The 20,715-nt window shown below is 43.5% G+C and overlaps 1 protein-coding gene across 1 annotated transcript in view; it reads right to left on the bottom strand.

The window, feature by feature from the left end:
* gabra5 (gamma-aminobutyric acid type A receptor subunit alpha5) overlaps nt 1–20,715 on the bottom strand; it is a 137,513-nt gene that overhangs the window by 31,149 nt on the left and 85,649 nt on the right. Inside the window, exons 5-6 of the mRNA XM_078221468.1 lie at nt 18,438–18,520; nt 2,944–3,087 (exon numbers count right to left, since the gene is read on the bottom strand). Of these exons, the coding sequence (XP_078077594.1) occupies nt 2,944–3,087; nt 18,438–18,520 (227 nt within the window). The remainder of the gene's footprint in view (nt 1–2,943; nt 3,088–18,437; nt 18,521–20,715) is intronic.

Genomic DNA, 20,715 nt, shown 5'->3' with positions numbered 1-20,715 from the left:
TTAGCCAGTCCTTTGTGATGCAAGTAACCAGAAAATGCTACAGAATGTAAATCCTGACATACTGGTTTTTAATGTATGTAAATCCTTATCTGATCTGTTGGGGAGTGGGGAGCACCTTTCTGTTTTCTCATTTAGCTTCACCTTTAGTTCTGTGTTTATGGGGAGGCGATGGCCTGGTGGTATTATTGCTAGATTATTAATCCAGAAACTCAGCTAATGTTCTGGGGACCCAGGTCCAAATCCTGACGGATGGTGAAATTTGAATCCAATTTAAAAACATTGCCAGAATTCTACCGCCCCTTGCCCACCACGGAATTGGAGCGGGCATGGGATGGACAATAGAAATGTCTATTGACCATGGGTGGGATTTTCTGGTCTTGCTCGAGCGAGGATGTAAAATCCCACCTCCTTTCTGGAATTAAGAATCTACTGATGACCATGATACCATTGTCGGGAAAAACCTATCTGTTTCACTATTGTTCTTTTAAAGAAGGAAATCTGTCCTTACCTGGTCTGCCCTACATGTGACTCCAGAGCAACAGCAATGTGGTTGACTCTCAACCGCCCTCTGAAATGGTCTAGCAAGCCATTCAGGCAACTAGGGATGGACAATAAATGCTAGCCAGCCAGTAACACCCATGTCCCACAAATAGAAGAAAAAGTGAGGCATTTCCGACTGATCCATTTGTGCCAATGTACACAAATGTTAACACGCATTCCGAAATGACTTGTGGCTTTAAAATAAAATCCACTAGTAACATTGTCCGTACACAAAGCTAACATACGATCGTAATTGGAAAGTCAGACTGGCAATATGGCAGATATAGTGAGAGATGTGAAAGCGTCTTCCAATAGACAGTCTCTCTCACTGCTTTCTCACATTCGGAACAACTGGGACCTACAAACTACATTCTGAACTTTCACCTCTCCACCCCCCCGCCCCGCCATGCCAACCGATCTTTTAAAGTTACCAGAAATGGGTGTTTTCCACCAGAGTTCTCAAACATTAACATCTACAAGCTCGCAAGCAAAATGTCCATGTAACCAAGCATGTGTGCACAAAGATTCTTGTTAACTGGGTACAAGAATCTCGACAGTCTGTCTGTCTGAACATTGCACTTGCAGGTACCAGTCTCAAGGCAACAGCATAAGCCCATCAGTGTTGTGTATTAACGCCGTGCTAAATCCAGACTCTGCAAGATTTAAACTAAACATTATTCTTTCAACAGCAATATTTGTATTCAACCAGCTTATTTTGAATTTGATCATGGTGAAATTATTGGTGCACAAATGTCATGAGTTGGTTAGGAAAGTATTCATTGTTTAGAAGAATGAAGGGGATCTTATTGAAACCTATAAAATTTTAGCAGGATATTACAGGGTAGATGCAAGAAGGATGTTCCTGATAGTGGGAGTGACCAGTACCAACGGTCACAGTCAGAAGTTACGGGGTAGACTGTTTAGGACAGAGATGAGACATTTCTTCACCCAGAGAGTGGTCAGCCTGTGGAATTCACTGCTACAAAAATAGTTGAGGCTGAAACATTGTATGTTTTGAAGAAACAGATACTGCATTTGAGATGAAGGGGACCAAAGGATATGGGGGAAGGTGGGATCAGGCTATTGAGTTGGATGATCAGCCATAATCATCATTAATGGCAGAGCAGGTTGTAAGGGCTAAATGGCTGCCTCCTGCTCCTATTTTCTAGCACTGCTGGGACCCAGGTTCGATTCCCAGCGTAGGTCACTGTCTGTGCAAAGTCTGCACGTTCTCCTCGTGTTTGCGTGGGTTTCCTCCGGGTGCTCCGGTTTCCTCCCACAGTCCAAAGATGTGCGGGTTAGGTGCATTGGCTATGCTAAATTCTCCCTTAATGTGAACAGGCACCGCCGGGTTGTGGCGACACGGGGACTTTCACAGTAGCTTCGTTGCAGTATTAATGCAAGCCTCCTTGTGACACTAATAAATAAACTTTGTTAAACCTTGTAAAATCTCAGCAGGTGTAACGTGTGGAGAGAATAGAGCCAACGTTTTGAGTCAGATTTTCCAGCATTTTCTGTTTTTGCCAGATTTTAGCATCCACAGTATTTTGCTTTTACCTATACTGTTCAACCTTTTGCGTTTACATTGGTGTAGTTCTACTAAATTGCCTTAAAAGCAGACTTATCCAGGGTAAAAAAAACTGTGGCCTTTAGCATCGTTTGGTGAAGCAGCCAAGGTTCTGACTTGACCAACACTGGGGGGGGAAAAACACCCTCCCGCCCGTTAAAAGGCACGTGTGAAAAGTCAACTCAGTTGAACTGGAGCAGCAGCTGAGTGCCGCTTTATGTAACAATTCTGTGGGCCACGTGAGTGTGAAATTACAACACCACCAACCAATCCGAGCGTGCCGTGTCATGGAGGGGATGACGTCAATGTGAAATCCAACGTTCACGTGATCGCGACAAAGGCTGTCACATGATCCACAGTCAAGGGTGGGGATTCCCAGGAATGAGAATTCAGTTGGAATTTCATATATCCATCACCCTGAATATCTCTCTGAGAAACGGCAGCAATAACAACTTATCGAACAAATGCTTTCAGATCATCCACTCTGCATCAAAATAAAAATTCCCAGGAAATGTATTTTCCTTTTGTAACCTCTTCTTTCGTAGTGACCCGACTGAAAATTCGGGCACATGTGCATTTTTATTCCAAATGCAAGTGGCAGACAGATTTCGCATAATACAAAATAAAAGGTTAGAACTGAGACACAAAAAAACACAAATTAATCCAATAGCATAGATAAAAGGAATGGATTTTTTTTAACAGCTTGCATTTTAGTGGTGCCTGCAACAGACCACTAATAATGACCCAAGAGATACTGCAATAAAAAGTGGGCTGACATGTAGATGTTTACATATCTCATATCTGTGAGTAAGGATCAGGTAGAAATATAAACAAACCTGTGCTTGAAGTGATAATTTCAGTGCCCACAGTTTGATGTAACAAATCATACTGATTCAGGCGAGATCCATCTTCTGCCACAACCACAGATTTATGAGATTCATTCTTCCAGGTATAAAAAACCTCAGAGGTCGGATAGGCATCTGTTGGAATAAGAGATTTGTAATGTTAGACAGTGTAGCAGGTTGAATATGTCAGTGTGGCTGTGGCTTTCCTGTGGCGGCCTTTTTTAACAGAATCCCAACAGTGCAGAAGGAGGCCATTTGGCCCATCGAATCTGCACCTACTCAACATCTTACCCAGATCCATCCCCCTCACTTTATCCATAAACCTGTGTATTTACTATGACTAATCCATCTGACCTACACTTTTATAAAAAAAAGTTTATTTTATTAGTGTCACAAGTAGGCTTACATTAACACTGCAATGAAGTTGCTGTGAAAATATCTAGTCGCCACACTCCGGCATCTGTTCGGGTACACGGAGGGAGAATTTAGCATAGCCAATGCACCTAACCAGCACGTCTTTCGTGAGAGAGTGCAAACTCCACACAGACAGTGACCCAAGCCGGGAATCGAACCCAGGTCCCTGGAGCTGTGAAGCAGCAGTGCTAACCACTGTGCCGACCAGTGCTGCTGGAGAATTCCGCCCCGTGTTAATGTTTCCAGTTTGGATCACTGCTAGAGTTCATGCAGTTGGTAACAAATGCAGCCAACTAGAAGGCCGAGGACCGCATGTGGGAGCAGATCAGAGAATTGAAACATTAGCTAGCCGAAAGCTTGGGGTCATGCTCAAGCTGAACAAAAGTGTTCTGCAAAGTGGTCACCCAACTTCTATTTGGCCTCCCAATGTAGAAACGGCCTCGTTGAGAGCAGTGAATGGTGGTGCTGTGTTACAGTTACTCGGGGAGCATGAGTCGCTGTGGCAACATGCAACTTTATGCACCTGTTATAGTCTGGAGATTTGATTAATCATGTTAGAGGCTCCAATGTTCTTTCCACCACATGACTGACCAGGAATCTCCCCATTCTTACCACCTGCCACAGGCATGAGTTGGGAGGATTTGTAAGTTGCTGCTCGGCCTGCCTGACCACATTACAATGTATTTTTTTTAGCTATCGGGTTTTGGAGTGAGACTTAAGTCCGGAGCTTCTGGGTTAATGGTACAGGCGCTACCATTTCTGCCACAAGGTCTCCATGAGTAGTGAATACAGTAATTGAAAGAACAAGTAAATCACTGTTTCACCTTTAATTTATATTCATTCATGGGACATGGGCGTCGTCGAATGGCCAGCATTTATTGCCCATCTCTAGTTGTACTTGAGAAGGTGGTGGTGAGCTGCTTTCTCAACGCTGCAGAACCCGTCTGGCTCACTAATGTCCTTTTTGGGAAGGAAATCTGCCGTCTTTTCCTGATCTGGTCTACACGTGACTCAAGAGCCACAACTGCCCTCTGAAATGGTCTCGCAAGCCACTCAGTTCAAGAACAACTATGAATGGGCAATAAATGCTGGCCAGCCAGCGACGCCCATGTCCCACACACGAATGAAAAAAAGTCCCTGCAAACGCAGAAGGAAGCATTTATCCAAATAACATGGGAAACATTCCTGTTCTGAAAAGCTTGCATTCTGATAATATGCAACTGATCAAGTCCAAAGCATTAAACCATATTGGCTGGAATTTTATCACCAGCCCACCACGAGAATCAGAGTGGACGAGGGGCGGACAATGGGAAGATCTGTTGACCACAGGGGGGACTTTATGGTTTCAGGATGAGCGAGGCCGTAGAATTCCACCCATTATCTCCGTACTGAAATGGATACCGTATACCACTTATTCAAAATCCACTGCTGCTTGAAGTCAAAACTGATTGAACTATCCAGTCCTTCAAAATGAAGAACATAAATAAAGCAGCGCTGAAAGCATTTGGTGATAAGTAAATTAATTAAAAGACCATTCTAATTAAAGAATGTAATTGAAAGGACTAGACTGTGTATTGCATAATGAAATAATTACACATGCAAGGCAGGCAGGGAGGTCTAGCTGATTTGGGGAAATTACCTGTTTAGATCAGTAAAATTGGAATAAAGACTGCGGCAACATTGAGTGCTTTGGATGTTGTGGAAATAGGTTTTGCACATTTCTCGTACCACTGGTCACTTTACAGTTTGTCCTGTCTAGACAGCCTGTCCAGTAACTACTCTCGGATTGTATCCAAGTGCTTGAAAGCAGCTGTTGAAAGGCAGGTAGCACCGCAGAATGAACAAAGTGGAATTTGAACAATTTCTGTGAAGGCTTACATTTGAGTGGTGCAGCTGAAAGCTTCCACAGTCACTGTTCACTGTACTGATCAAACAGGCCACATGCAGCATCACGGCACGGCAGTTAGCACTGCTGCCTCATAGTACTAGGGACCCGGGTTATAAGGTCACCTTCAGCTAAAGAAATGCTGGACTCGGGCACCACATAATTGCAAGTTTGTTTCCATTTTCACCCTCTTCATTCACACTTCATGGACAGCGTGGTGGCACAGTGGTTAGCACTGCTACCTTAGAGCGTCAGGGACCTGGGTTCGATTCCCGGTTTGGGTCACTGTCTGTGCGGAGTCTGCACGTTCTCTCCGTATCTGTTCTCTCCGGATGCTCCTCCCACAATCTGAAAAGATGTGCTGGTTAGGTGCAGTGGCCATGCTAAATTTTCCCTCCGTGTAGCCGAACAGGCACCGGAGTGTGGCGACTAGGGGATTTTCACAGTAACTTCAATGCAGTGTTAATGTAAGCCTACTTGTGACGCTAATAAATAAACATAAATTATCTCACAGCGAGTTTAAAAAGTGAAAGCAAATTACTGCAGAGGCTGGAATCTGAAACAAAAACAGAAAACGGAGCAGCTCAGACGAAGAGTCATCCAGACCCCAAACGTTAGCTGGATTCTCTCTCCACAGCTGCTGCCAGACCTGTTGAGATTTTCCAGCATTTTCAGTTTTTGTTTGAAGTTAAAAAGTAACCCTCCTTTGGTAAACATACTACAAAATACAGAGGAATCACACACAATTCCTTGATAGCCTGGGCTGAGTTTGGTGATTCTAATCAAGGAAAACAAATCAGCTTGCTAGATTAGTTGACGCCACCTCTCTGCTTAGGAACAGGCAAACCCGGCCTTGGTTCTCTTTTTTTAATTCATTCATATGATGTGGGCATCGCTGGCTGGCCAGCATTTATTGCCCATCCCGGAGGGCATTTTAAGATTCAACCACATTGCTGTGGCTCTGGAGTCACATGTAGACCAGACCAGGTAAGGAAGACCGATTTCCTTCCCTAAAGGGTAATAGTGAACCAGATGGGTGTTTATGACAATGGTTTCATGGTCATCATTAGATTCTTAATTCCAGATTTTTAGTGAATTCAAATTTCACCATCTGCTATGGCGGGATTCGAACCCGGGTTCTCAGAACATTACCCTGGGTTTCTGGATTGCTAGCCCAGCAATAATGCCACTACGCCACTGCCTCCCCTAGCTGGAAGTGCACAAATCCAGACATCATGGCCAGAATTCTCCCATCCCGCCCACCACTGGAATTTTAGCAGGTTGTTTGCGGAGAATGTGAAACGCCATTGATGGTCGGGTGGGAATTTCCGGCTTTTAGACCAGCGCAGCCAGAGAATTCCACAACTTGTAAAAGCTCCCCTTTTCTGAAAAGCTTTCTAGGTTCAGACGTAACCAATGACTACTTGGTTGTGTCACTGAAGGGCATTTGTGGAACTGTACCCTAATTGCAAGTTAGTGCCTATTGGGAGAGGAAAGGACAGGAAAACACAAGGATAGGGAGGATGTGGAACTTTCTGCTTTTCAATATCATGCAATCCTACACATTCACTGTGACATACTTTACTATTAATCTGTCTTGCAATACTATTAAATACATAATTGAAACTTACAGTCTGCCATAGTAAAGGTTAATTTGTTAAATATCATTTGGATAACTGATAGTTTATCAAACTGAACACATGTTTTGGGGGGTTTACTGTAGATGGTTTCCTGATATATTTGCTGTAATACTGTTATAATCTGCCAGTTACAGCACCACGCATCAATAACACCGATTGCAAAGCTGGTCATTCAGGCAAAAAATTGATGTAACACTGAAAATACTCCCCACAATGTTTATAGTATCCATTCCAACAAATAACAGATACCCTGGAGTGAGTTTAAGCTCAAACTAATCTCATGCCTGGGATGACTCAATTTCTGTTCACCTTCTGAACTTCTCGACGAGATTACCGCCTTGTAATCACTTGCAGGCATGGGCTATTCCTTTTATAATCTTGGATGGAGCACATTCTGCTACCTTGAGACCCAGTCACAGTGAGTCACAACAACATTATTCAAATTATCTTACAATGTAATTACTGCCCATCCGTGAATGGCCTGTCAGATTTTATTGGCTGCCTCCTGTAGCTTGATCAGAGTATTGTCCTAGATGTATGCATTTGCCAAGTAGAAATAACCATTCTCTTGCCTGTTTTAATTGGCAAGCTTACAGGGACTAATGACTCATGTTGAGAAGGGAAAGAAGAGAGCTTACATTTATGACTTTCGGGACGTCACAAAGTTATTTACAACCAATTAATTACTTCTGAAGAATCTACCCTATTGTAATGAAGGCAGCCAATATATGCACAGCAAGGTCCCACAAACAACAATGAGGTATATCCAATTCATCTTGTTTTGGTGACATTGGCTGAGAGATAAATATTAAGACTTGCACTTATATTGTGTCTTTCGTGATCTGAAGTTCTCCCAAAGTGCTTTCTAGTAAATTAACCATTATTGAAGTACCGTCACTATTGTGCTATAGGAAGTGTTGCAGTCAATTTGCACACAGCAAACTCCCACAACTGGTAACGTGACAATGACCTGATATTTTGTCACAGGTGGAGAAGGTAGTCAAGAAGACATACGGTATGCTTGCCTTAATCGGCTGAGTTTAAAAATTGGCAAGTCATGTTGCAGCTTTAGACTATAAGACATAGGAGCAGAATTAGGCCACTCGGCCCATCGAGTCTGCTCCGCCATTCAATCATGGCTGATATTTTTCTCATCCCCATTCTCCTGCCTTTTCCCCATAACCCCTGATCCCCTTATTAATCGAGAACCTTAGGCCACACTTGGAATATAGTGTTCAATTCAGGTCGCCACACGACCAGAAGGATGTGGAGGTTTCGGAGAAGGTACAGAAAAGATTTACCAGGATGTTGCCTGGTATGAAGGGCATCAGCTATGAGGAGAGGTTGGAGAAACTTGGTTTGTTCTCACTGGAACAACGGAGGTTGAGGGGCGACCTGATAGAAGTCCACAAGATTATGAGGGACATGGACAGAGTGGATAGTCTGAAGCTTTTTCCCCCACAGTGGAAGAGTCAATTACTAGGGGGCATAGTTTTAAGGTGTGAGGGGCAAGGTTTAAAGGAGATGTACGAGGCAAGTTTTCTTACACAGAGGGTGGTGGGCGCCTGGAACCCACTGCCGGGTAAGGTAGTGGAAGCAGATACTACAGGGGTGGCACGGTAGCACAGTGGTTAGCACTGCTGCTTCACAGCTCCAGGGACCTGGGTTCGATTCCCAGCTTGGGTCACTGTCTGTGTGGAGTTTGCACATTCTCCTCGTGTCTGCGTGGGTTTCCTCCGGATGCTCCGGTTTCCTCCCACAGTCCAAAGATGTGCGGGTTAGGTTGATTGGCCATGCTAAAAATTGCCCTTGGTGTCCTGAGATGCGTAGGTTAGAGGGATTAGTGGGTAAATATGTAGGGATATGGGGGTAGGGCCTGGGTGGGTTTGTGGTCGGTGCAGACTCGATGGGCCGAATGGCCTCTTTCTGTACTGTAGGGTTTCTATGTTTCTATGATACGATAGTGACTTTTATGGGGTATCCTGACAAATCCATGAATTGGATGGGAATAGGGGAAATATGGTCCCTGGAAGGGTAGGAGGTTTTAGTTCAGACGGGCAGCATGGTTGGTGCAGGCTTGGAGGGTCCAAGGGCCTGTTCCTGTGCTGTAATTTCCTTTGTTCTTTTTTCTTTGATGTTGATTGAAGGATAAATATTAGCCAGGACACTAATGTCAGCCTCAAACTAGAATCGTACAGAAGTGTCAGCCTAGGGAACCAATTCTCAAAGTGTTATCGTGCTGATAACTAGCATGGATTGTACTTGCACAGGGACTGCGCACCAGCAAGGTTTTTAATATATGCAGTTAGATCCCCCAGTTGTTCATGATGAGTCATTCAGCACGGATGCAGGCCCTTCGGCCCAATCAGTCCATGCTGACCATGATGCTCTTCCAGCTAGTCCCAATTGTCCGCGTTTGGCCCATATCCCTCTAATCGTTTCCCATCCATGTACTTATCCAAATGTTTTTTAAATGTTGCTACTGTACCTGCCTCAACCACTTTCTCTGGCAGCTTATTCCGTATACGCACCACTCTCTGCGTGAAGAAGTTGCCCCTCAGGTCCCCTTAAATCTATCCCCTCTTACCTTAAACCTGTGCCCTCTAGTTTTCAATTCCCCTTCCCTGGGAAAAAGACTATGTGCGTTCATCCCATCTATGCTCCTTATGATTTTATACACCTCAATAAAGTCACCCCTCATCCTCCTACGTTTCAAGGAATGAAGTCCCAGCCTGAACAACCTCTCCCTTTTAACTCAGGCCTACAAATCCTGGTAACATCCTCGTATAAAACGAATCAGAAGAGACGAGGATAGATTTTCAACTCACTGCATGGACACAAATGGATGCTACAGATCAATGGGAACTAAAATGAGGCAGATTTTATAATAGATGATGGATCTGCAACCCCAGTTTTACTGATCACGGTAAATTGCCCCTTGGTGTCCAAAGATGTGTAGGTTAGACGTACTAGCCATTGTAAATGCATGGTGATTCCGGGAATGGGCCTGAGTGGGATGCTCTTTCGGAGAGTTGGTACAAACTCGATGGGATTAAGAGTCTACTGATAACCATGAAATATACACCAGCCGCAACCCCCCCCCCCCCCCACTTCCCAGAGGCCCCGAACCCCCCCCCCCCACTTCTGGAGTTGGGCAGTGGGGTTTGTCCCCTTGGACTCCCTGATGCTAGGTGGAGACAGTGACTCTCACCTCCTTCCTTTCTCTTGGACGTCTTGGTTCCTAATTGGGGGCATAACTATAGGGTTCATGGTGGGAGATATAGGAAGGATATCAGAGGTAGGTTCTTTATGCAGAGAGTGGTTGGGGTGTGGAATGGACTGCCTGCAGTGATAGTGGAGTCAGACACTTTAGGAACATTTAAGCGGTTATTGGATAGGCACATGGAGCACACCAGGATGATAGGGAGTGGGATCGCTTGATCTTGGTTTCAGATAAAGCTCGGCACAACATCGTGGGCCGAAGGGCCTGTTCTGTGCTGTACTGTTCTATGTTCTATGTTCTAATTACCCTTTTTAAAAAGCAGTATTAATTTGCGCTCGCGTGACTTCACGGTGGGCAGGAAAGGTCCCAAGATTCAACTTTACCCCCTCCTAGTAGACTATAATGCTTTCAAATTGATGCAAATCAGGTTTGTGCTCTCCCTGGGTGCGTCTTGTGATATTTTGACAGGATTTGCACCTGCAGTTAATGGGCCCATTAAATTTCACCCAATGTTTCTAGCAAGAAGCTCTTGGTAACAATTCTGACCTCTTTACCTCCTCCATCATATTTTCTTTTGTCATTTTATGGTATGTGGCCATCACCAGTATTCATTGTCCATCCCTAGTTGTCACCAGGAGGTAGTGGTGAACTGCCTTCTTGAATCACTGCGGTCTCTGAGCTGTAGGTACACCCAAAGTGCTATTAGGGAAGGATTTCCAGTTCTTTGACCCAGCAATAGCGAAGGAACGGCGATATTTACAAGTCAGGATGGAGTGTGATTTGGAGAGGAACCTTTATGTGGTGGTGGTCCCAGGTGTCTGCTGCTCTTGCCCTTCTAGATGGTAGCGGTCGTGGGTTTGGAAGGTGCTGCTTAAGGAACCTTGGTGAATTCCTGCAGTCCATCTTATAGATGGTACACGCGGCTGCCACTGTTGGTGGTGGAGGGATTGAATGTTTGTACAGGGATTGAATGTTTGTGCTACTGATATAAAAGGCATCACCATGTTGATATGATATAACTCATAAAGGGTGGCATAAACATGTTGTGAGGTTATGGATTGAGACTAGCACATGAGAACAGATAAACATAGATAGAAATCTTGAAGTAGATCTCCATACGTATGCTCTGATCAAAAGCAAAGGTCATCACATGACACACTTACAAATCGAATGATGTTATGCTGGTATCCCTTGCAAAGCAAATGACAACATGGCCCAGGGGCACTGAAGCCAATTGTAACACTCTTAAACGGCTGTCACAGCAAATAAGGAACTGGGGACCTTCTGATCTTTATGGCTTTATGTGACTCTGGTTGATGAATGTACCTAATGACGCATTAGTGGAGTCTCAAATGTATATTATATTTTTTAGGTGGTTCCTTTTCTCGGATGTTTTAATTCATGTTTTGTAACACAGTTTAAAGAAGTTTACTTATAAAAGCAAGACATTCATAATACTAAAGTTTCACTAAATATATCCCAGAGAATTCCATCATTAATCTTGTCTGGTCTATGATTCCTTTCAATAAATTTGAATAATTCCATGCCTTGCTGCAAAATTTAATTGTACTAACTTGATTGAGAAATAATCGAATACAGGAAAATACATTTACCTGCACATTATATCAATTCACAAGCTAATATCCAAACCAATTATATAATTTTAGAACATATTTTCTATGACTGGTTGGTCAAAAGAAAAATTAGACACCAAAGTCCTTGCAAAAAGAATCTTATTTGCTGATTTTATTTCTCCTCCTTCCTTCCCCCGCACTTATTTTCTGAACGATTTTCTTTCTATGATCAAACCCTGACATAATTCTGTTTTCAAAATCCCATTTACTTAAACACAGAAAATGCAAGAAGTGCAAAGCAGATTAGACAGCAATGAAGCAAGATTATGATTTCAGGCCACCAGACCAGTGTTATCCCAGATGTATAAATGCTGCTTGACTTAGCCGTGCATTTCCATCAGTTTCTTTTACTACTTTCAGGTTTTATAATACGACCATCAAGTTGCCTTTTAACAGCCTGGGAACTGAATTTCAAAACTGTGTTGACAGTGAGAATTTTCACAGAGATTCTTTCTCTATCGCAAGCTAGGCAAATCTTCCAGTCTTATTTTAGCTCCTCATGAATCAGGGCCGGAATTCTCCCGCCCTGCTCACCATGGGAATTGTAGTGGGCGGGGGGGCAGACCATGCAAAAGTTCATTGACCTCGGGTGGGATTCTCCAGTTTTGAGGCGAGTGTGGCCGGTGAATCCCACCCCCAACTTTTTCCATCAGAGCGCGAGCTCCCATCTGCATTCCTGCGTGGTTAAACCATAGCATCTTTTTGCCTATAGTTGCTTTCCCTTTCCAAGGACCTGGCATATTTCCAGGGATTATCCAGACTCCCTTCTCAAAGTCCATCTCCAGAGCAACATGAATCACATGGGCCGTATATGCAGGTAAAAGTGATGATTAGCTGTCCTCGAGACCCCAGTACATCATCTTGAAAGTAAATGAACGGTTTAAAGCAAAACTGTTTATAACCTGATTTTTCACAACATTTCTTGGGCCTCTAGATACCATCAGTCCATCCACTGTTAATACATAGACTGCCATCATTGTCTCCTAGTATAAACACCTTGCAGCTTCTTCCCAATATATCAATCTCTATCAAACCAGCCAGGATTGGTGTCAAGCAGACATCACATCAGGTCACAGGACTCCCTTTACATTACTTTAAATTAATAGCATAGTCCCAAAATATAATCTTACAAACCTCAATTATAACATCAGTAACCACATCAAGCACAACTAATCTTTTACTCGCCACTTAACTGTTAGTCAAAATGTGAATTCAGCCCCCTAAAAGTGGTGTTGGACCTTTTGGAACTCAGCATTCAAAATGGACTCAGCTGTCATAACAGCCCTTTGGAAATGCCAGTAATGAACTCCACTGATACTGCAGGAAGATGGCAATGGCTTTTTCCAAGCTAAACCAGATGACCTGTCAATCAACGCACTCCAACAGTGTACACTACTTCTTTTCAGCTGCAGTCTAGATTTTTTTTCATTTTTGAAATGCTGGAGATTTAAATTGCTTCAGGACAAGACCCTTAAAGAGACCTTACTTACCCATTAAGAGTGTTTGTGCCTCCTCCATAAATTGCTGATTCACACACTACAGGTTAAGAATCTGGGGACAGTGAAAATGTGATCTGTTTAAATTCAATACCATTTTATAAATGGCTCAGTAGAGTCATGTTTTGTGCAGTTCATGCTCCACCCCCTTCCCCCTACTGGAGAATATTATACTGGCTGGAAATTGGTGCAAGATGTCCACATCCAAGTCCTGCCCACCATCTTTAAAGGTCTCCAGAATCATTGCAACTCCATGAGAATCTGGACCTTTGTTACCTAGTTTAATACTTTCCAGCCTGGGGAAGTGGCAAGCATCTTGTTAAACCTTCTGAGTTGGAAATGTTTCAGTTAGATCTGATTCTTCTAAACTCCACAAAATATAGACCTACTTGACTCAATCTCTCCTCATGGGACCGCAATCTAATGTCCCTCTAACGCAACCATATTGTTCCTTCAGTCAGGTGCTCATAACTATATACAATACTCCACATGTGGTCTCACCAAAGTCTTGTACGTCTCAGTAATATTCCCTTACTCTTGGACTCCAACTCCCTTTGACTAGAGGCTAATATACCACTTGCCTTCCTAATTGCTTGTTGCATATGCTAATTTTCTACGATTAATATATAAGGAGAAAATTATATTGGCTGGAAATCGGTGCGGGACATCCACATAATTCATGTAAAGGATGCACAATATCCCCCGAATACCAACATTTAGTAGTGATTTAAACAACACTACTTTTTTTATTCTTCCTACCGAAGGGACAATTTGATCATTTATACACTACCTGCCACCTTCTTGCCTAATCACTTATCTGTTCTTAAGCCCTTTTCAACCATTTTGTGTCTGTCGTAGGATTTGGGTACAAACAACACTTAAACTGCAGTCAACTTGGGTACAGACAAACTTAAACCCAGAGTACTCAATCTTCAAGCTTTAATAACTTGTGCACAAGTGAGAACACAGTGCAGTGCCAAGCATTGCAGGGTGTTCTGATTCATACAGAAAATTTAGCAGTTATAATTGATTACAGCAAATGAGAAACTACTCCTTTTTCTAATCCTTCATTTGCATACATATCCACCAATCATAGCTTGGCCTTTTGCCCTTTCTTATCCAATAGGAAACTGCCTCCTGCCAATCCTTTATTAGCATAATATGTTCTTTGTTTTCATCCTGTGTCCTCGTCTTTGAATGCAGTGTTTATGGAACAAGGTTTTTGGTTTAGTCACTTATCCTGAGTACATAAACGCCAGCCTTACTGAAGGCCTTGTTTAGCTAATAATCATTTTCCATTACTTGACAGGAGTTTTTTTGACCATTATGGAACTTTAATTTTCACAATTGTTTGTAACCTAACTTCCACATGTTCTTCTTTACAGCGTACTTTCACACCTAACTTTGTATCGTCCGCAAACTTGGATATATTACATTCCGAGCCCTCATTTAAATCAGTGATATAGATTGTAATTGGCGGAGATTAAAGCACTGCTCCTTGTGACTCTCTCCACTAACAGCAGCCATCCTGAAAATGATCTTTTATTTCCATACTGTTTTCTGTACTTTAACCAATTCTCTATCCATACTAATATGCTGTAGTATCCTTAATCCCATGAGCCCTAATCTATCTGAACCTCTTGTGTGGCACTTTATCAAGCGCCTTCTGAAAATCCATAGACTACATCCACTCGTTCCCCTGTATCTAACCTGCTAGTTGCCCCCTCAAAATAATAGGTTTACCAAATATGATTTCCCTTCCACAACATGGTGGTGCCTTTCCCTAATCACATTGCCAGACTGTGGCCTTAAATAGACTCTAGCATTGATGTCAGGTGAACTGGACTACAGTTTCCTGTCTTCTCCTGTTTTCCAGCCCATTTTAAATGGTGGCCATCCTATGGATGGCTCTCTTTTTCCCAACACTGGTGTCAGTGCCCAGTGAATTGATACCCTTGCCTCCCATACCACTCGTTCAACCTCTAACAGCACTGTGGGTGTACCTGCACCTCGAACTGCAGGGATTCAAGAAAGCAGTTCACCAACACCTTCTCAAGGGCAACTAGGGATGGACAATAAATGTTGGCCTACCAATGATGCCCACATCCCACAAATGAATGCAAAACAAATCCAAGGGCCTATTCCATCATTGCTGGTGTTAACCATGCAGGAAGCTTGACAAACAAACCTTGGCATGTTTGTTTGCGGGCTACAGTGTAGGGTCCCTTGTTTAATCGGAGCCTGATCAAGGGAGCAGGCATCAGGAAGGAAAGTTGAGAGCTAAATCTTTCCTTTGCTGCTGATGGCCCTCCGCCACCATGACTCACCTAGTCCAGGGCCTTCCTTAGTCTTAGGCCTCAAGTAGTAGCCCGGTATTGGTAGCAGCCGTGCTGCTGCTGTGGTGCAACAGAGAAAAGCTGCTGGCCTCTGGTGGGCCCATTGCCCCTGGCAGGCAGGACCTCTGCCCTTGGCCTCTTGTTCCTGGGGAAAAAGGCCCACAGCAGGCCTGTTAAGTGCTCGAGTGGCACAAGATGTGTCAGGCCTTCCCGAAAAGAGGTGATGATACTAGGGTCTCGCTGGCTGCCTCCACAATATTACATCATTGTCTGCACTGGACGGCAGATCTGCCCAAGTTTACAGTAATAAGACTGGTTTAAAATGATGATTTTTTAGCCCCTAGTTTAAAATATTTATTGTCTCAATGTAATACAAACTACAAATGTTAAAGTTATAAAGGAGAACAACCTCCTGTATTTAATTTTTTGACCTCAATTTTTTCAGTCTTATTTGTAACATCCCACTTGGTTTATGATCCAGGCCACTAAGGTTGTTCTCACCATTCTGCAGTCCATTAATTTCCTGTTTACCGATTAGTCTATCTGAAATTCCGTCAGCTGTTTCTTCGCAGCCCGGAAAGCACTTTCCCTGTGGAATCGCCCACCTTCCTGTGCCCCCTCCATGGTGAAACCAAAGCACATCATCCTTTCCATTTCCCAGCAAACTACAGATTATTAAACGTCATTCTTCTGAACATCATATAGATTGCTCATTGAATTAAGCTTTTGGATTGTGAGGGGTGGAGTGTGAGAAGCCTTGGAAAACAAAAGTTTCCCAAGCCCCATCGGCACGGTGACACAGTGGTTAGCACGGCCGCCTCACAGCGCCAGGGGTCCGGGTTCGATTCCCGGCTTGGGTCATTTTCTGTGCGGAGTCTGCATGTTCTCTCCGGGATTTCCTCTGGGTGTTCCCCTTTCTTCCCACAGTCCGAAAGATGTGCTGGTTAGGGTGTATTGGCCATGCTAAATTCTCCCTCAGTGAACCCGAACAGGCGCCGGAGTGTGGCGACTCGGGGATTTTCACAGTAACTTCATTGCAGTGTTAATGTTAGCCGACTTGTGACACTAATAAATAGACTAAAGAAAAAACATCCTTGCTGGGCACTGGGGTTTTAAAATCAACACTTTTACAGAGAAAAGTAGGATTCTCCTGAAGTCTTGGCCTTCCTCAATCAACACCACCAAATCTGATTCAGTAATGATTTCTCTCTCTTGTTCTTTGTTGGACTTTATTGGGCGCATGTTTGCTGTTGTGATTTAATATTAACAGCACTGACTATACTACCAAAATCACTTATTGCCTGTGAGGCACTTTGCAATAATGCAAAAAGCACGAAAGGTGTAAAATAAATTTCTTTGTTTGCCACAACTACCCAGAGTCATTGTCCTTTCTGAGACACACTGGATGGGCCACAATTACCCAGAGTCGTTGTCCTTTGAGACACACTGGGCAAAATGGCCGCCACCTGTGTTGTAAATGACTCTTCACAAAAAAAAACAAAGATACTCCAAGAGTAATTTGTTGGACATCATCAAATATAAAATCACCACTCTACCCCCCCCCCCCCCCCCCCCCCCCACAATGGGCATGTTCTCTAGCCGTGGAGGCGGCTCACCATTGGCTGCTGGCAGGATCTTCCTGTCCCGCTGATATCTACGGCGTCGCCCATCCTGTCACCGGGGAACCCTCTGTGTGGGGGAGGGGGTTTAGTGGGGGGTCACCTTTGGCAGGACTGGAGGATCCTGCCATCAGGGGTAGAAATTTCTCTCGGGAGACGCCACAAAGCTTGGATTAGCTAGCATTGCAGTCAGTGGAAATGAATATCAGGTGTTGTGTAGAAAGGGAGATTGATTTCATAGCACACATTTTGTGTCACCTCCTGAGATGTGTCAAAGTCTTATGAATTCCATTAAGGTTTAATTGCAATCACATTGTTAAACAGGTCAAGGATATTTATACACCAATAAATTGGGATAGAAGGGGCTGGACCTTCAATTTGTCTTAATTTGTCCCAGATTTGTTAATTTCTTATGCTTAACGGAGTAGTTAAGTTAAAGTTTATTTATTAGTGTCACAAGTAGGCTTACATTAACACTGCAATGAAGTTACTGTGAAAATCCCCCAGTTGCCACATTCCAGGGCCTGTTCGAGTACACAGAGAATTTAGCATCGCCATGGCACTGAACCAACACATCTTTCGGACCGTGGGAGGAAACCGGAGCACCGAGGAAACCCATACAGGCACAGGGAGAATGTGCAGACTCTGCACAGACAGTGACCCAAGCCGGGAATCGAACCCGGGTCCTTAGTGCCGTGAGGCAGCAGTGCTAACCACTGTTCCACCGTGCCGAGTACAAATGGGGATAGCTGGGACACTGGTGTGTTGGAGTAGCGCTGACTTTGAACTAAGTGAATAAACTCTTTTCCATAAAGAAAGCCGTTGTCTTAGTTTTAAACTTCACCCACTGGTGCGGATCCAGTTAACCAATTAATTTCTATCCTAGTTCTTGTCCTAATCTTATCCTTATCTATCCTAGATGACTTATCTCATTGATTCAATTCAGCTAGATTACCTAATTAATGAAAAGGTTCACCAGAAATGTAACAATGAGCAATACAGCTTGCATTGAAACTAGATACATAGGAGGTACTTGCCCGGCTCTGGGCGAGTCACCTTGTTGGTGATGAATGAAAATGAAAATAAATGGGACAAATGGCATACAGGAGGATGATCTTGCTCTACTTTAGCTATGGACCTTTCCGACCACAATTTCCGACCACAATTACCAACCTACTTTTGACGCTCGATCATTTTATTCGGTTCTTGTTCTCAATTACAATGTCAAGTGCACTTACAGCTTCCAAATTTAAGGGGGCAAGCATGGACATCCATAGGAAAGTCTTCCAGTTGCATGGGGCATTCGGCAGAAATGGTTAACCTGTAAAACAGAACATACAACCCCAGTAATCTTCCATCCGTACCAGAGATTTCTCGCAGTTGCTTGATGAAGATGACGGATGATAATGTAACTCGGATGAATCATTCATTAGCATTCAATCAGGATTCAACTTATTCCCGATTAGCTGACCCTGTGCGCGATGTAAACTAACGTGGTTAATGCAGTAATTTCAAATTAATACGTTGTTGTACCAAAGTTTTCATATAAATTATGTAAGCTGTGATGAATGATAAATTAGGTTTTTTACAATGTGTTAGGGAGCCGCATGAAAATGAGAAGCAAAAGCTTTAATTAACTGAAGCTTCCCTTTATCAGCATCGAATTTATTGGGTCACATTCTTTATGGCTCCTCAGATTAACCATTTCAGATTCATTCAGAAGCAAAACCGATTTTGTTTTTTATGTTGACTTCTTTCTGCGGGTGAATGAATGTGACCTTTTATAAATGAATGACCAAGTTAGGTCGACAGAAGAAATATGGATAACGTCAGCGTTGGCTGATCCTGTGCTCCCAGCGGGGGCACTGCTAATGGAGAGAGAGAGTAGGTTAGACACAGTTATAATATTACCTCATCCAAAGTGCTGGTCCATTCCCTCTCCAAGTGCTGGATCACAAAACCTATTATTAAATATATTCTGGCCTGGAGTTTAAAGTTTATTTATTAGTTTCACAAGTAGGCTTACATTAACACTGCATTGAAGTTACTGTGAAAATCCCCGAGTCGCCACAATCTGGCGCCTGTTGGGGTGCACTGAGGGAGAATTTAGCATGGCCAATGCACCTAACCAGCATGTCTTTCAGATTGTGGGAGGAAACCGGAGCACCCGGAGGAAACCCACACAGACACGTGGAGAACGTGCAGACTCCGCACAGACAGTGACCCAAGCTGGGAATCGAACCCGGGTCCCTGGTGCTGTGAGGCAACAATGCTAACCATGTTGCCAGCGTGCCACGGAGTTTCTACTCCGTTGCATTACTTTTGAAAAAAAAACTCTGATGTAAATCATAGAATTATTTGATTTATTATTGTCACATGTATTGAGATACAGTGAGAGGTATCGTTTCTTGCGTGCTATACATGGGGGAGAAGGAAAGGAGATGGTGCAGAATGTAGTGTTACAGTCATAGCTGGGATTTAGAGAAAGATCAACTTAATATAAGGTAGGTCCATTTAAAAGTCTGATGGCAGCAGGGAAGAAGCTGTCTTGAGTCAGTTGGTATGTGACTTCAGACTTTTGTATCTTTTTCCTGATGGAAGAAGGTGGAAGAGAGTATACCCAGAGTGCGTGGCATCCTTGATTATGCTGGCTGCATTTCCGAGACAGCGAGAAGAGTAGTCTTGGATGGGAGGCTGGTTTGCGTGATGGACTGGGCTACATTCCCAAACCTTTACAATTTCTTATGGTCTTGGTCAGAGCAGGAGCCATACCAAGCTGTGATACATCCAGAAAGAATGCTTTCTATGGTGCATCTGTAAAAGTTGGTGAGAGTCGTAGCGGGCATGTCAAATTTCCTTAGCCTCCTGAAAATTATAGAATTAGAGAAGCCCTACAGTGAGGAAGAGACCATTTGGTCTGCACCAACTCACTAACAGAGTAACTTGGGACACTAAGGGGTAATTTAGCAGGGTCAATGCATGCAACCTGTGCATCTTTGGATCAGTGCAAAAGAATTTTAAGCGCAAATTGCATTCGGTGCAACTCGAATTTCTGTGGTGGCACAGTGGTTAGCACTGCTGCCTCATAGCACCAGGGACCCGATTCAATTCCAGCCTCGGGTCAATGTCTGTGTGGAGTTTGCACATTCTCCTGTGTCTGCGTGGGTTTCCTCCCACACTCCAAAGATGTGTGGGTTTGGTTGATTTGGCTATACTAAATTGGCCATTAGTGTTAGGAGGATTCAGTAAGAAGTCTCACAACACCAGGTTAAAGTCCAACAGGGTTTATTTGGTATCACAAACGTTCGGAGGTGAGTGGGATAGGGCCTAGGTGGGATTGTTGTTGGTGCAGGCTTGATGGGCCAATGGCCTCCTTCAGCACTGTGGGAATTCTATGTTCTATGATTCTGTGATTCTAAATCATGCTGGAGAAAGACACATCATCCCCAAAACTGACCATACCCTTGGGACAAAATAATCACCAATGGGAGTTTCTGCTAATTGATCAAAAAAAAA

This window comes from Mustelus asterias, chromosome 10 (assembly GCF_964213995.1).
Source record: "Mustelus asterias chromosome 10, sMusAst1.hap1.1, whole genome shotgun sequence".
Classification (NCBI taxonomy): domain Eukaryota; kingdom Metazoa; phylum Chordata; class Chondrichthyes; order Carcharhiniformes; family Triakidae; genus Mustelus; species Mustelus asterias.
This window is presented reverse-complemented; position numbering and strand designations above follow the sequence as displayed.